Genomic DNA, 17,440 nt, shown 5'->3' with positions numbered 1-17,440 from the left:
CAATAATTTACAATTATTGAAAAGCAGAAAAGGAGAAAAATGGGCACACAAAATATGATAATTGCTACCGACGATCGTCTCTCAACGGAGATAAGGCTAAGGGAGTGGGGAGATTAATCTAGTAACGATGATATTAATTATCATTCCGTTTACAAATCGCTTTTGAAAGAGCAAGAGAGAGGGAAGAGAAGGAAAAGAGTGAAAAGCGCAGTATTTATGATATCGCCGAGGCTTGTTATTCGAATTTTTCCCTGTCAATCGCTTCGATTGGAAATCTAAGGGATCCGAGGGGAAAACTTGTTGATGCTGACGATGCTCCCTTTTTCTCACATCTTTTACTCCAACGCGCACTTAAGCCACGCACACACAAACACATGTCAAGTGATCAAAGAACCAGAAGCCGCCGCACCGCCGCTCCAAGTGAAATTTTCGAAAATGAAGACATCCCGAAGAGAGCCCGAAAACACACTGTTTGAGAAATTTCAGAAACAACGCCCAAGTCGGTGCCCTTTCTACTATTTCTTTCCACAATTTCCTTAACGTTCTCATCTTTCAAATTGAGGCCTAAGCAAGTCCCTTGTCTTACACTGTGAGAAATTGGGTACAAGTAACTTCTAATCCAATATTAATGTATATAATTCATACCCTAGAAAATTCTTTTTCAAAATCAAAGACGTTTCCCTTTCATGTCAAAACATCTAAGGTTTTATTTTGAATTCAAGCAACATTACCTACTATTTTATAAGTATTTCTCCCAGTGTAGCGCACATATTAGTTGAAAAATTGTATAACAAAAGTTAAGAAAAATTGCCTGCGACTGGGCGGAGGGACAGGGGAGCGAAGTGTGCTCGCTGGACAGAGATCTAGACAATGGCCTGGCTGGGGTCCCGGGGAGGGGACGGACGACCGACGACCGACTATGGGATATCATATCGGACCGGATCGTACCTGCGGTGCCCAGCACATCTCGCACAGCTGGAGTTGTCACTGGGCATGTAAAGAGCCAAACAGAATCGAGTCAATGGGTGATGGCTCATTTTGGGCCTCATCCTCTCGCATTTTTCTGCCTTTTTCGGGAATCATTTTCATGTTTGCCGCTCGGGCTAGCAAACAACTAATTAAGTCATCAGGATGAAAGCAAGTCGTCGGAGAAGGAAGCTGGGTAAATATTTACGGGATGTGACTCCGAGCTGGTCAGCAGCTGTATCTCAAGAGAAGAAGCTGCTGGGTTTGTAGAGAAAGGCAGTCAAAGAAAACTGAGAAAGCGGTGTTTGAAAATGGGAACCTCAAATGGGAAAATGTAAATAACTTCAAGATATTTGTAGTTAAGAAAAAATTAATATCAGAAATACTTTATAGTCGCAATATATCTAATATAAGTTAATGAAACTATTTTCAAAAAGTCATAATTCTAAAATTGTTTAAAAAATAAGAAAGCTTTGAGGTTTTTCTTTTTAATGTTTTTTATTTAATATTTTTTAGATAATTATTCTTAATTTAATATATACAAAAATTGGTAGGCAAACTACAAAGGTCCTCTGCTGGCAAAGATCGGCATACTTGCAAGACCTTGCAAGGCAGTCCTGAAGCTTCCAGTGCCCTTTCCTTGCTGTAGCCATCGACTTTCCAGGTCGATTTCGAAGGGCCCGCTGAAGGAGCGAAGCGGTCACTACGGTAATGACCAAAGGAATTTGCTAAATATCAGCATTTAGACGTCACGGGTTGTTTTCACGGGGGGATGGAGTAGGACTCGATCTCCTAGCTCCTCCCCAAGCGACCCTTGTCCCTGGGTTGTGTTGATCCAAAGCGCTGGGCTTGGCTTGGCGCCGGCTTCCACAGTTTAGCTGGATGGGAACTTGCCAAAGAACTGCATGCGCTGGAACAACTCGGCGTTCAGTTGGGGCGGATATCCCTGGATCTGGGCGGGATGCGGAGCCTGATGGTGGTGGGTCTGGGGAGCCTGGTACTGCATCTGCTGATAGGCGGCTTGGTAGGCGGCGGGATTCATGCGCTGGTACAAAGCGGCGGCGGCAGCAGCGGCAAAAGGCACAGCCGGATATCCATAGCCAGGAGCTGGAGTTCCATAGGGAGAACCACCCATCATGGGAGAGAAGATGGCCTGGCGGTAGGCAGCCAAACGAGTGCGGCTTGCTCCAGGATTCTTCCTCCTCAACTTGCCGGTGGTTTCGCCAATGAAGACCTCCTCGGCAGAGGGGTCCAAAATCCAGTAGTTGCCCTTGCCGGGATCATCGTAGCTCCGGGGAATCTTGGTGAAGCACTTGTTCAGGCTCAGGTTGTGGCGAATAGAGTTCTGCCAGCCCCGCTTGTTGGCCTTGAAGTAGGGGAACCTATTGATCAGGTACTGGTAGATCCCATTCAGAGTCAACCGCTGCTCAGGGCTATCCTGGATGGCCATCATGATGAGGGCATTGTAGCTGTAAGGCGGCTTCTTGGTGTCGCTGCCGGAGCTGATCTTCTGCTTCTTGCTGGGATTGCCGTCCTCGCTCTCCTGGTCATCTTCTAGCTGGTCCTCCAGCTCGTCGTCGAACTCCACATCGAGCTTGTCGTTGTTCTGGGATGACAGGCTTTCGGCGGCACTGCTCATGGGAGTGCTGGTCCTGCTGGGGCTATCGAAATCCTCCGAAGCCGAGAGTTCGCCATCGGAGTTGGAGTACGGATGAACGTACTGATGATGATGATGAACCGGTTCGGTCTTGATGGGCTGGGAAGCGGGGTTGTTGGGTTTCTTGGCCAAGATGGCATCGATGGAGAAGTTGCTTTTGAATTCCATTTCACTTTTCACCATTTTCTCTCTTCGACTTTAAGATATTTTGATCTTTGCTTTCTGATTCTCACTCACGACTTGGGATCGCTTGAGATGTTTGCGCTTGAGATGCTAGCTCTGAACTGACTCTCTACAGCCCCGGATCGGAGTATTTATAGTCCAACCCCCGGTCGCTCGAACGAAGTCTACACGAAGAGAGCCCACTGCCCGAAAGGGACGGGTAGCGCAGTGCGCCGAGTGCGTGCGAGCGAGAGAGCTGTTAGGTAGTTAGGTAGTTAAGCCCTCTTCTCAAAACTCCGCCCTCCATTTTGTGACCATTTTGTTCCACTCGCCTTCCACACACCACACATTGGACTGTGTTTGGGAACTTGTGGATGTTTATTTGCAGTCTTTTGCTGCTTCGGCGTCAAAATATCCATTACATCCAATCCAAACAGGGTCGCTCTTTGGGGTTGCTCTCGCTGCCTCTCGCTCCCACTCGCTGTTTTGACTATTAATTGCACTAACAAGCGGCAACAAACACGAAAACAAAAACAAAAGGTCTAGGGAATCGCAATTTAATCAGGATGTTTATAGTTTGATGATGGTTTTTGATTAGGAACTTAACATTTCATAATTTCTAATCATTTTCAAGGAGATTTCCGCTTTTATTGGCTTTTTATAACGTCTGCATAGCCAAAGATTTGACTGGATTTAACCTCCTTTGGCTTATAATTATCTTAAGGAAATAAGATAGAATGGGTTCTAAATATCCCTAGCAAGATAACTATATACTAACTAACTCCTATATCTGTTTTTTAACAGCAAATCGAGAACTTTGATCCACTTAACATTCTACAATGAATTCTGCGAATCAGTCTCCTAGCCAGACCATTTGGCAAGACGGACTCCTTGAGTGCTCCTAATCCCGTCGAAACTAGTTCAAGGGTCGTCCTGTGGTCCGGGGATTATCTGAAGCAGATCCTGCCTGGGCTTATGGGACGATTTTCAACAGCTCAATGGAGCTCAGGACTCAGGTAATCCGAAGGGGTTAAACCTCCGAGCAGCGGGATTTGTTCTAGTTTCGCGACAGATTTGCGAATTAGTTCAGGGCGCGCTTCGCCAGAATCAAAGTGGATCTCTGGAAATCCTTTGGAGATTAATGGACTTGGAAAATCTAGCCCAAATCTCGAATGTTTGTATGGCTCGGCATTAGCCAGCATTGGAGTTTAGAGTTGGTCTCAAGAAAGTTAAGTTCTGTTTAGGTGATTTGCTAGGGATGTTTTGAGATGAAGTTAGGGATCTCAAAATGATCTGTATAAACTAATAACTGGAGTAATCTTTTTATATGGAAATAAGTAGATATCTTTTGGTAGTTACAGAGACCTTTAGAGAGTATTTCAGGGACTTAATATTTGTTAGATCATGACAGGGTTGACAAATCCAAGGACATGTGCAGCTCACATGGGAAAACATCCTTCAGGATCAAAGTGTCGCCGCCTACACTTGGCTAGTTGGCTACCGAACTGGTCCTAAGCCCGGGAATCGGTTTGGCGATGGACCGCGACTGGACCCCGGCTACAAAAACAAGGAAGTACAAGTGGTTTTTGTTCCAGAGTGTTTTATGTTTTTATGGCATGTTTTGTTAGAACAATTGGACAAATATTCAGTCAGATAAATCGGGCGAAAGTCAAGTAGAGACAATGAAGACGTCAGCGCTGTGGGTTATTACAGATGGATGGATGGGATGGCTAGATGGGTAGATGGGTAGTTGGGGGCGAGTACTTGTCGGCGGCACTGTGCGTTTGATATTTTAGACAACTTGACAAAACAATCAAAGCAGCAACAACACATGTTCCAAATGACTGTCTATTAATTTGCCCCTTCTCATATTTGGTTTTTTGCCCAAAACCCAAAAAAGTGAACAAAACAATGGAAGAGCAGAGGAGGGAAAAAGTAGGCAGCGCACTTTTAACGCAGTAGTCCAATTGCCGATGATAATGATGCACTCAGAGGAGTCGGCAGAGTTGAAAGTGGCCGAAAGAGACGAGACTAGCCGGTGGGAAAGGGAGAGGGGAAAAAGTAGGCGGTTAACAATTGCCGAGGCGGCAGGTTCAGTTACTATTCTTTCTTCTACCGAGCGATTCTTTCTTTTCAATGCGAGGGATAAATGAAGATTTGAACGCCTCGATTTTCTTTTTGCGGCTTCCCTTTTCTCTCTTTTTCCCTCTTTTTTGGCTGAGCCACTAATTGAGTTGGAAATTTGTGTAGTTTTTTGCAAGTCCGGGCAGCAGATGAAAGGCCTTTCGCCGACTTTGACTTTGACTTTTCCCTGGTGAGTGCCGCATTTTGACAGCCGCGACAAAACTAATTGATTTGTGAAATCCCAAAGCCATCCTGGACACACACATTGCTGGGCTATCATGGGTTAACGGGTAATTATTAATTAGGTTATCAAAGAGAAGTTTTAAGGCTAAAAAAGAAGCATTCTTGACTCTTTATTTGACTTTAAGGTCCCTCTGGTGAGAAGATAATGCTCTAAAACGAATCGATTAGCGATTCGAGATCCTTGAGCGGACACCTTGAGCAGACCGAGAGCATGTGGTCGCTGATTGGGTGATCAGGACGCGATCAGGACCACGCTGCTTGACATTATGGTTTCATTGCCAAAACCACACTTAGGCGTTTCCTTGGCGAGCTTCACGCTTCGAGCCAACGCTACGCCTGCCTCATTAGCTCACAAAAACTATGGAAAACTATGGAAAACTATTGAAAACCAAGAAAGACTAAGGCAATGCATAAGCGAATTCCAAGTAGACACCGTGGCCACAGACAATGTCCATGTAATTTTCAATTAACGCCACAAGATTTCCCTCCTTCAGAACTTTCGCCCGGTTTCGTTCCACTGTGGGTGAGCATTGAGTCCCATAATTGATCGTAATGTGCGATATTCCCAGTCCCAGTCCCAGTCCCTGGCCTCTATTGCAAGTCCTGTCAACAGGACTCGCTGCTATTCGTTCCTTAGAGACTGTCACATGGCCGGGAGACCAGCAGGACATCTTTTGCATTTGTCGCGCTCAGCAAGTCGTCCGCTCGTCCTCGCACTTTGCCTTTCTGTCATTGTCCTGTCGACAGGATATTCTGACCGTATAGGCCGTAGTTTATGGCCTCAACAATGGCCATGATCGATCTATCGTTGCACACCCAAAAAAGAGCGATTTTTTATGCATCCCAGCCGCTGAGTCCTGTCACTAATCAGGTCCTTTCTTCAGGCATTTCTGCATAAGTCTCAGTTTATTGATAAGTCCGGTGTCAATCCCAGATTTTGAATGAATCCCGCTACTTGGCTTAAGTTTATATGGCCCTTACGATCTGGTTTCACTTTTAGGGTTCTCAAGTCTGTCCATCAGGTAGTGGGGAAACTCGCAGTTTATGGGCAGCCAGGTATGGGAAAATATTTAACACCTCATTGTAAAAGAGCCATAAATATAGATTTCTTTCAGATACAATAAAAATTGTTTAACAATGAAAATAAATTAATTAAATTGCAGAAGAGAATGGGGAATATTGATAAGTTGCTTAAATTTTTATACCAAAAGTTAAATTTCATTTTTTAATAGCGTTAAAAATCGTTTCCCCTTAAAAACCTCAACCTTAAGTTGTCAGAATTCATATTTCCAGCTACAAAGAGCCGCGTTCTCAAGGGCCACCACCTCCTCTTTTGCTCCTCCTTGAAGGCATCTTAAATTTGGTTTATTTTCTAGCCATATGTGAGTCAAAGTTCCACTTAAGTAGAGTCGCCTCCCCCATATGGAAACAGCTGGAGATCGTGGGCAGCCTCCTTGCCTCCTTTGACAACTTTATAGCCTAACGAGCTGAAAGGATCTCCAAGCGTACAGTCGACACCCACAATAATCGATCGGTCCCATGCCGAGGCCCATAAAAAAACATTTCGCATCCTTCGGGGGCGACTGCGACTTATTGATTAAGTTGTCCATGCGGTTGGGATTGGGATTGCCAGGCAGGATGCGTGGCAGGAACCTGGAAGGATCTCGCCCGCTATAGTCGATCGAATTATAAAGGGCAACTGGTTGCTATGGTTGCCTTCCATCCACCATTTCCCATTTTCCATTTCCCATTGCAGCTTGCCAGCCAGAACTGAATTGATTCGTCACGCAGATTTCGATACATTAAATGCAATCATTTGACAACAGGACGAAAATATTTTCATCCATTGTGTCCTAACAACTAGGATACAGACTCTGAGTGTGTGTGTGTGTGAGTATCAGTGTGTGCGATGTGATGGTGTCTATGGTGTGTATGATAAATCAGGATTCGTGAGTGACTCCTTGCAGGTTTCCACAGCAGTGGGACTCCCCCCAAAGCGTAGCAAATGCGAGATGAGGATGCTTCTTTAGAGGATATCTCAGGGGTTAGGCCTCTATATCTCTCCCTTTCTGGGCGTGTGAAATCGGGGAACAACGCCTGGGAGCTGGCGATAATTGCTCGTTAGTAGCTGCACCATGTCCATGTCGGTTTTCGATCAATGCTCAGTCCTTTCTTTTGGATTAAGATGTTAGGAGCAGAATGGGACTGTACTTATGTACTGGATATAGTCCAGAAATTGGAGTTTTATAGTTGATGCTCTGCGTTTTAAGTTATTACTATATCCTATAGCGTATAGTCTCTAGCCACGGAAACAAGTCCAATCACACCTGTTCTTATCTTCAATCTAGCAAAAATTAGAAAGGAATCCCTTCTAATACCTTCATTAGCAGCTTATATACTTTTGATCCAATCCCATTGTTGTCCCCATTTTGGTTGACACCTCTAAAGACATTCTCACCTCCACGATAATAAAATATTATCCTCCTGATCTTCCCATATCGATTACAACATCCCATTGGCCAGATCAGGTTCCCCGGAATGCCATTAACCCGATTGGGCCAAAAGTGACAACATAATCCTCATGAAGTAGCCCAAAGGAGCCGACTTCCCTTTGATCCATATAGCCCGATCATCATCGCCGTGATTTTCGTCTAATCTTGTGATTTTTGTGTGGCAACATAATCGAACGGAGATCGGCAAAGATCATAAAGAGGCAGGAGGAGCCGCAGGACCAAAAGGACACTCATTGTCTGCGACGTGCCGAAAGGTGGAAATGAGATGTCACCTGAAAAATGCAAGGAGCAGCCGCTCCTTTGGCGCATAAAGAAAACTCCGATACCGACTTTGAAGTCTTTGTTTTAGCTGCATTTTATCACATTGTCATTGCGGGTAGACCAGAAATATAAAATAGAAAACAGAAACAGCCGCCGCCGCCGCCGCCAACAAATGTCTCAATTATTCCTTGTTTTCGGCCTTTGGCTTTGACTTCAATTCCATTCGACCGACTTCGGCCACGCCCTTTGAGAAATATCTTAGAGAGGGAGAAGCAGCGGGAGTCCTTGATTTATGCCTCGGCAATCCTTGATCCTGTGGACGCAATCAAAGGATGAATCCAGACAATATGTAAGCACCACAAATGATCGCAGCGCGTGCAAAATGTTTAAGGAATCCTTCGGACCGCCCCAACTCCTCTGGAAACCAAACGAAACACACAATTAAGAAGTCAGAGAAGCAGACTCACGGCTAAGCGGATTGCTGAGCGAGTTCTGTCTTTGATGGTCTTAAAAATCGAGGCCTTATGGCCTTATTGAAATGAGCAGCAGACGGCTCTTTGTGTTTTGGCCCGGACGTGTTAACACAGCAATTAACTTTTACAAGGGCTGCTTAGGAGCTAAAATTGATGTTCGATTTATGCGGCAACAGGATATGAAAGGAGCAGCGGTAAAGAATAACCAAAAACAGATCCAACAGCTGGTAAATGTGATGAGGAGGATCAGCAGATGATCGGTTTATGGGCAGCTTGGAATGTGCTGCGAGTTCAGGTGTGAAGATTGGGAAACTGTCGATCAAACAGGCATTAAGTCTTAGAAATCACCTTTAGACTTAGATAGAAATTGTTTGAATAAACTTAATGTTGATTAATAAGTTACCTCTTAACTCTACTCTCCTACTTTTTTACCAAACTCAAGAAGTAATTTCTGTAACAGTTGGCTATTTACTAGATCGGATTTCCCACTTTCAATTAAATGACTTCCTTCCGTCTGCACCGTGAAAGTGTGTCAGCTCCATTCACGGCGCACTCCATATACTGCCAGGCAGCTTCCCCGTGCTGTGGCCACGGAAACAAGTCCAATCACACCTCGTTGACATAATGACAAGTCGGGAAAATGCGTTTGGTCTTTCGCCGCGACGTCAAATCGATGACACTTTCTCATTAACACAAACAGGCGCAGGCGGTCAAAATTCGCTGACGTTTCGAGGCGCCTGCCCAACTTCGAGCTAATGTCTTGTGGTTCGGGGGAAATCCGATACATCCGTGGAAAATGTATGGAAAATGTGGAGAAGGGCACTGAGAGAAACAGCTCTTATTTCTTACTATGTGTTTTATTGATCTCCCATAGTAAACTTCAAATTTGAAGTAACAATTTCTCTCCGTGTAGCAAGGACTGGGGACGAGAAACACATGCGGCAAGCGAAGTGTTTAGGCGTGGACGTGGCAACATCGCGTTTTGCCAAGGAAACAAAAAGTGGGCAGTGCCGGCGATGTGTTCGAAAGTCGGTTAATTACAAAAAAGAAATGGAAACATCGACACATCCAAGAAAGGGCAAAGGGAACAGGAGACACACACTTGAGGCTGACTGACTCACTCGGATTTCATGGGGCAAGGAGTCGAGGGAAATCAAAGATGAACGTGCAACATCAAAGGCCGCCAGCGACTTGTATGTTTTCATTGCTTCAAATTGGAAAATGTCTTAGCATGGAAAATATTTGGTTATCATTGGGTAAATAAATGCGGGATAACAAGGCAGATGGGGCTGGGATGGTTAGACTGAGCCCGAAAGGAGGAACTTGGGAACACTCTTGGGTAAATACGAAGAGTAATTGGTCCCTGCACTTGGGAAAACTCTCAGCTATAGTTATTAGATTTTCCATTAACCTATCCATAGCCAACTTTCAACCCGCTTCTGTCGGATTCTTAAGACCAAATTGACACAAGTCAAAGGTGTTTTTTTGGCAAAAGGACGAACCCGAAACTCAGGTGCTGTTTTGATTTTGGAAAGCGACTTGCTGTTGTCCTTTTGGCCCGTTGCCCGCTGGCAGTTCCTATAGACGGCAGCATAGATCGGAAGGTTAGTGTTAAATGCCGGCGATTTGCACCAGCAGCGCACCGGAGGAGGCAGCAGGAATCGGAATAGGAAATCAGGCCCGGGAAGAGAGAGGGAGAGAATCCAGGGGGATCCACGCGGCAGGATGCGCCTGCCTGCCTGCGAGATGATGAGCCTCGAGTAAGGATGGATGGTGACATAAAGGACTCGAATGGCACCCGCTGACTCTGACATCCCGACGACAGCAAGCAGGCCAAACTCAGCTGCTGCTGCTGGTATCTCGTGTTTCTTGCCGTTGCGATTTGTCCTTGGGCCGCTGGCAATTCGTCCTTGAGCCGGGACGACAACGATGTGTGGCCAACGTAAATGGCATATTTTGGCCTCTCCTGGTTAACCGTACGCATTTCGGGCAGAAACTTTGGGATCTAACGCAAGACTGTGGCCATAGTATGACCTTCAGCTGGAGGCCTTCGGAGATCCTGTCGCGATCTTTGGTCACAGTCACGATATGTTAACTAATCTCAAGTTTGCTGTTTATAATTTTTGGTTTTTTGGTTAGCACTTCAAGGACGAGGGCTGACAAGGCTTTATTGGTTACAGATTTCCGGGAACTCATTATGCCTGAATTATTTGATCGACTTTATAAGATTTTAACGAACGTCCGCATATCGATGCATGTTATCCAAAAGATCTTTGGCAACATCCCGTGGCGAGTCCTGCAAACGGCTATCGCCCAATCTCGACTTTCGCTTTTCATAAACTCAGCTCATTTTGGCATTGCGGCTTTGGGTTTTGGTTTTATTTCTGTGATATTTTTCACGGCTCAATGGCCTTCTGAACAATCAAACTAATGGGACACCGCAAAAGCAGGGGCAGGGAAAACGCTGTGTGCAAACCTCTTGTGTTGGTCAAATTCATTTCCACTCGAGTACGTGCAAAGCTCAAATCTGTTGCGGAAATCATTTAAACGGAATTAATGCCCGAACAAAACATGTGAAAACTATCGCAGCCAGGCGGGGAAGCATTGCAAATCGAACAAATATATTTCTTTTGATTCCGTACTTGGACTTCGTTGGGCTTTCCCCTGTTTCTGGGCTCACAAATGTCGGAATATCGAGATGGCGAAAAGGTAGAGTAGGGCGTGTGCAAGCCTAGCGGGTAGCTCATGAGTCGACTCCTGGCTAAAAATGCTCGTCAATATATTTTGAAAAGGGGAAGCACATGGCAAGCCCAAATAAAGCGGGAGATTTGAGTAATTAGTTCGGTGGTTAGAGTGTTGAAAGAAGAAACATTTTGGCCTTTGTCCGCAAACACCTGTTCTGTAATGGTAAATCACTCATCTCCAGAACCTAGGATTATCCACAAACTTCATCTGATTGATAATAAAATTAATATAATCTCTGTAATCTCAGTCCTCGCCTTGCATTATGCCTCATTATCCCCCTAAATGTCCTTTTTTAGCAGGGGTAAGTAAATCAGATTGCTGCCGCCACTTGTACGTCGCCGCATTGCACTTAACGAGGAGCTCAGAGCTCAGTGGCACGAGGCACGAGGAAGTCCCCATGCCCCCGCTACATGTGTTTAAAAACTATATAGAAAACATCCTTTTGGCAGGACACGGACGGAGATGCCAGTAAAAAACTGGCAGGGAACACTGCCAGCACGTGACAATTGCGTCAACAGATTTTTCGCTGAGATGAGCACAAAATTGTTAGCAACAATGGCACAACAACAAAAAACGTGAGTCAAGAATGGGAAAACGGCAGGAAACAGGGGGGCGGCTGGGCAGAAAGGGATGGGGCTCTTCAACCCCCTCCCGGCCAGGAGAAAATAGCAAAGACCTGCTGTTGTTGCCGTCTGTAGTTGTTGCTATTGACAATATTTATGCAGCAGCAGCACCAACAGCAAAAAGAAAATCTCTGGTTTGTGGGCGGGTCGGAAAATCTGGTGGGCGGAGGGTGGCAGGCCCCAAAGGCGAAACTGTGGTCCTCGTCATTCCTCTGTTTGTTTTTGCATTTTGGCTACATTTTACAGCTTTTGTTGTATAATTTGGACCCGCAAGGCGACAAACTCGAGGAGCTAAAAAACAAAGAAAATTAAAAAAGGAAAACAATTTGGATTACCCTTAAGTGTCTCGACTGAGAAGTACCGTTGAAAAGCTTACTAGCAAATCTTTAACAAATTTTAAAGATTTTTAACTTTAAGATAATTATTATTTACCAAATCATTGTCAAATCATACTTTCCTTTTCTAAAAAACATGATTTTTGAGAATGAGCCTACTAAAACCTCCAGAGAGGCACTGAAACCTTTCTAGTTTTGAAGCAGCTGATATACCCTATACCCTCCAGGGTACCTCCAGCTCTCTTCACCGATCGAACTGCTCTTGATGAGGCTCCTTTCCGCTTCCTCCTTTGGCAACGGCGAAAAACTCGAGTCTGCGGTAGGTTGGCCCTGCTTCTGCTCCTGCCTGGTGCCTGGTCCATGGTCCTTCACGCCGGATCTGTGTGGTTGTAAGGTGGTTTTTCCACTGCAGGTTGGGGGTTGGGCTGTTTCCGAGTAGGGAGAGGACATGGGGGAGGGTCCACAGCACCGCAGTACGTGACGAAGAACAAAAGAAGGCACTTGGGCACTTGCATGTTTCCTGACGGCGGCGGAGGTCCTTTCGCTTGTGTTGTGTTTTTTACGGAAACTTACTTGCCTCCCCTCTTGTTGTATCCACAAAAAAGCACGCTTATGATAATAATGGCATTATGTATTGTACACCATGTAATAACGAACGGAATGTTGACAGCCGCAGTCTTTTTTGCTGCCTCTTTTTGCTGCACGAACTTCTCTAACGAGCTGGAGGCAAGATTGATAGATGGGAACCAAGTGGGAAATATAGGTCTTAGTTCGGTGAAGTTCCCAAAAACAAATTTATAACTGGACAGAAACTTTTATATGACCAAAAATATTTCCAAGATAATTAAAAGAAGAATCTCAAAGAAGGTTTTTCATTCCCAGAAACTAACCATAACAATCCCATTTGCCGCAGCAGGTTAATACTTTTATTGTTTCGGCAAAAGTAAATATTGACTTTTTATATTTGCGAAAAACATTCGAAAACCACAAAAAGAGTTTCGCATTTATTTATTCAGATTCAAAGAAAACGATAAACCAAAAACAAACACAAATTGCCCGCCAGCTCGCAGAGTAAACACACAGAAAATAATCCAATGGACCAGAGTCAGGTAGGACTGAATCTGTAGAGATCAGGATGGGTTCTGGTGGGCAGCTGGTGGGCGTTGCTACTTGCTAAACCAAAAACCAAACAATTTGCATTCCCTTCCTAATGAAAGAACAATATTTATTCCGCACACAAAAACATTAGAATTAAATCAAAATATTCAGAGAATAAATCGGAGGGATTATATATTAAAAAAGGATCATTTTTAAACATAAGAAAATACTTTTCAAATTTATATTGCATAGCTCAACGTATATTAAACTAAACCATAATCTGTAGCCATATTGAAAGCCACTAAATTGGGGCCTCCCCCATTGGGCCAGAAACCAATTGGTTGGAACATAAAGTCCAACAACAAACAGAGCCATAAACATTCCCATTACAAATTAACACTCCATATATATCCGACATTCTGAAGTGCCACATAATCCAAGCCGTTCCCCCGTCTCCTACTCCGTCTCCGGTCACCATATGGCCGCGAACAGGAAGCTAATCCTGCTCAGCGATATATCAACATATTTATGGTAAACGGATCAGAGGGCTTAGGCCCACACATTGGAGGGTAGCCAGGGAAGAGGGGAGCAGCAGGGGAGCTCATCCATATCCATATGGTCCCCTTCGGTATTTATAGGCCCGACTTCAAGTGGCGACTAACCGCAGAAACTCCATAAAATTTTATTAACACTCTTTCGGGAATTTAGTGTGACGAGCGACGGCTGCTTAGCACTTCGCTCAAAGTCTATTAATGTTTAATAAACAATTATTAGACAATCTGCATTTTTTTTGAAGCTCTCCAGCTTTTTGATCTCTCTCTCTCGCTGCTGACTCACTGAATCTCAAATGGGCGTAAAAATAAATACCAACTGCCTGTGTTTAGATCAAATCGGATAATTGCGCACTCGGATTCCCATGAATCATAACAATAACAATGGAGTCCCTTGAAGAATCCATCAGGGAACACCTTTAACTTCAAGATTGACAAGTCGCGAAGGAGGAGGAAGTTTGGGAAAGCACTTTGATGTCTAATGAACTCTAATTCGAAGCAGATTCTCTGTAAATCGAAACAAACTTCTTAATTCTCGTGAAACTTAAGCACTTACTGCACTTAGCAGGCTGTAATAAATGCTAATAAGGTTGAATAAACTTAAATTATCAAAAAAATAATTTCAAAATTAATTCTTTAATAATATACAACATTTGAACTGATAAGGCATTCAATTTCAAATTTGGCGGTCAATAGTAATAAAGCAGTTTATAATGCACTGCTTGCTTCCGAGCACTGCAATCGATGTGAAGCCAACGCTATCGATAGACCAGCAACAGCTGATCAACTTTTGAGGTAGCAAATTAAAGTGAAAACATTTTAATTTATTAATGAATTTAAGTGAAAAACAGGCAAAATGGAGCGTAAAGAAGTGGACACCCAACAGTTCATCGATCATGTGAGTGGAAAACACTGAAATTTCATAAGTAAGCACTGTAATTATCCGATTTTCGACCTCAAACAGACGCTGCTGGCCACAGAGCTTATGCGAGATCCAAATCACTTTATAATGGATCTGATAGATCACACCTACAAATCTGAGGGACCCACGAATCTAAGCACAAATCCCAGTTCCGGCAACTCCGAGAACGGCGTGGGCTACGTGGAAAAGGAGTCGCTGACCCCGGAGCTGAACTTCCACAATACCATCTTTCAATTTGTAAACAAATCCTCGCCGGAAAACGATGTTGTACCCCACCAGCCAGATGCTCAAGCCACTTTTCCGGCCATGGCCATTGAGCCCACGGTTCCCATCGACGTTTCCACGGGTCTGCACGAGGACGAGGATCTTCTGTATGCCCACAACAACGCCTCCTGCACGAATGCCCGAAAGGTTTTGCCCCACAAGAAACGCATTTCTCGAAAACTCAAGGGCAACATAGACGCTGATCTCGAGCAGCATAAGCATGTCCAGGACGTGGCCCCCGCCTCGCTTTACAGCTGCGAAATCTGCGGCTACGCCGTTCACACCCAACTGGACTTCTTCGCCCATCTCAAGCAGCACTACGAACCCACCGTTCTGGAGCAACGTACGGTAGTCCAAGATACCCAGCAACAGCAGCAGCAGCAAAAGAACCACTCGACATGTGTGGGCTGTCTACCCAGGATAGGGTTAGTTGGAAATCTAAAACTTTCTGCTGCTGATAATAATATGAATTTCCTTTTTTCTCCCGAAGCTGCAACAGGAACAAGCCAAACTCGACCAAGTCTTTCACGATGTGCAGCTGAACTTCGAGAACTTTCACAACATCGGTCACCATGTGGGCGATGTGGCCAACGTCGGGGTCAACATGGTGCTGCATGGGCAATCTACGGATAAGCTTAATCCCGTGGTGGTCAACACCAATAGCACACCGAATTCTGTGCCCGTGGTGGACGACGTGGAGTTCAGTGATACGGAGGATATGCTCGAGGGCATCCGCAATGTGGTGGACAAGGTTTCGATTGAAGACACCTGCGATGAGCTGGTGGATCTTGAACTGACCTCCAGCGGAATGACGGCTCCTTGGTTCAACAATAACTTCAGGGACATCACCTTTCCGGCTCTCCTCCTGCCAGGAGAACCTCCGCCAGCTTCTGCAGAACAGGCTGCTCCACTGCTCAAAGAGAATCCCCATGAGACCGAGCACATAGCTTTGGATTTCCTCAGTCCCGAAAAGGGGGAACCTCAAGATGAAGTTAAAATGAAGAAATCCCTATCTAAGGTCAGCGAAGCCAATGGGCAAACCTTGTTGGTTGTACCACCAGCCTGCCAGACGCCACCTCCTCCATCTGTTCCTCCACCCAATTCTTCGATAGAGCAACTGCAGAGATCTCCTCTCGTGCTTAATGAGCCCTTTAAATTGGAGGGAGATGATATGACAGACAGCAGACCAGCTTCACCCTTTGAAGAGGAGGATCCTGATGCCGAAGAGAACAATGAGAGCTTTCCGATGGAGGACTTGGATGCGAATCTATCCGAGGAGACGGACAGCAAGACGAGGAGAAAACACTTTTGCGATAAGTGCAACCGGGACTTTAACTCGTACAATGCCCTGAAGTACCACCAGTACACGCACAACCAGCAGAGATCCCACAAATGCGACAGCTGCGAGAGATCCTTCTACACACAGAGTGCCCTGAAGGCCCACGAAAGGACACGTGAGTCTTAGTCAACAACGTGTCAGAGTCAGAACTAATCCTTGATTTCCTTTCCTCTACAGATTCCGGGGTAAAACCCTTTAAGTGCGATAAGTGCGACTTTAGGTTCCGGCAATGGGGCGACCTGAAGTACCACATCATCTCGCGGCACAGCGACATCAAGGCGCACATGTGCGAGTTCTGCGGAAAGAGCTTTTCCCGGCGCTATTCCCTTGTCTTGCACCGCAGGATCCACACCAGGGAAAGGAACTACGCTTGCCAGTTTTGTGACAAAACGTTTAGAGCAAGCTCCTACCTGCTCAGCCACGTCAAAGTGCACACCGGAGAACGGCCGTATGAGTGTTCGATATGCGAAAAGAAGTTCCGGGTGTCAGGGGATCTCAAGCGACATTCGCGGATCCACGATCCGGGCAGAGCTAACCAACCACCTGTGGAAAAGGTGAAAAAGAAGAGGGCAGTGGCTAGCAATAAACTAATGCCAATCGAAGAGGATGACGATGTGGCCACCAACATTCAAAACAATAAGTCTGACGCCTTGAGCGACCAAACTGGGCAGAAAACTCTGGGCCTATAGCTATGCTGTGCCAAGGTTTCTTCAGAATAGGATTATATATCTATCGTACGCATTTTGTACAAGTTAAGTTTAGAAATAGGAACTTTGAGTTGATTTAGGAACGAGCATCAAGTCTTACCGAATTCTGTTTCACAATGAACTCCTTAATAAATCTGTAAATTATTAAAGATACAGCACTCATTGCCCTTACGCGACATAAGATTCCACTGTGATATCTGCAAAGTGAAAATAAAATCCAAGCATTTCTATTGCAGAGCATTTCTTTATTATTTCTCATGTTTTCGTCTTGTCATCTTCATTTCATTTTCTTTCGTTTTTCTCAAATGTTTTGTTTTCATACTTCTTTCTCTCTTTTGCACTTGTACCGTTCGTCGACTTAATTGTTAATGAGTAAGTATATATATATATATTAAATATATATTGTTATTGTTAATGTAACTATGTACAACACAAGTGTCTGGGCGCCTGTCAGTGT

General features: G+C 44.9%; 2 protein-coding genes across 2 annotated transcripts; one reads left to right on the top strand and one right to left on the bottom strand.

Annotated features, from left to right (window-relative positions):
* Positions 1–1,452: 1,452 nt before the first annotated feature.
* LOC108110525 (fork head domain transcription factor slp1) lies at positions 1,453–2,894 on the bottom strand. Its single transcript, XM_017219606.2, has one exon. It carries the CDS (start codon positions 2,804–2,806, stop codon positions 1,841–1,843), a length of 966 nt encoding a protein of 321 aa, XP_017075095.2. The 5' UTR covers positions 2,807–2,894; the 3' UTR covers positions 1,453–1,840.
* An 11,640-nt stretch (positions 2,895–14,534) lies between these two features.
* Positions 14,535–17,218, top strand: LOC108110827. The gene is given in 5 exon segments (XM_017220063.2): positions 14,535–14,649; positions 14,716–15,318; positions 15,321–15,362; positions 15,428–16,391; positions 16,454–17,218. Coding segments are annotated over 5 exon segments (2,163 nt in total). The 5' UTR covers positions 14,535–14,607; the 3' UTR covers positions 16,966–17,218.
* Positions 17,219–17,440: the final 222 nt, after the last annotated feature.

This window comes from Drosophila eugracilis, unplaced genomic scaffold (assembly GCF_018153835.1).
Source record: "Drosophila eugracilis isolate 14026-0451.02 unplaced genomic scaffold, ASM1815383v1 contig_2152, whole genome shotgun sequence".
NCBI lineage: Eukaryota > Metazoa > Arthropoda > Insecta > Diptera > Drosophilidae > Drosophila > Drosophila eugracilis.
This window is presented reverse-complemented; position numbering and strand designations above follow the sequence as displayed.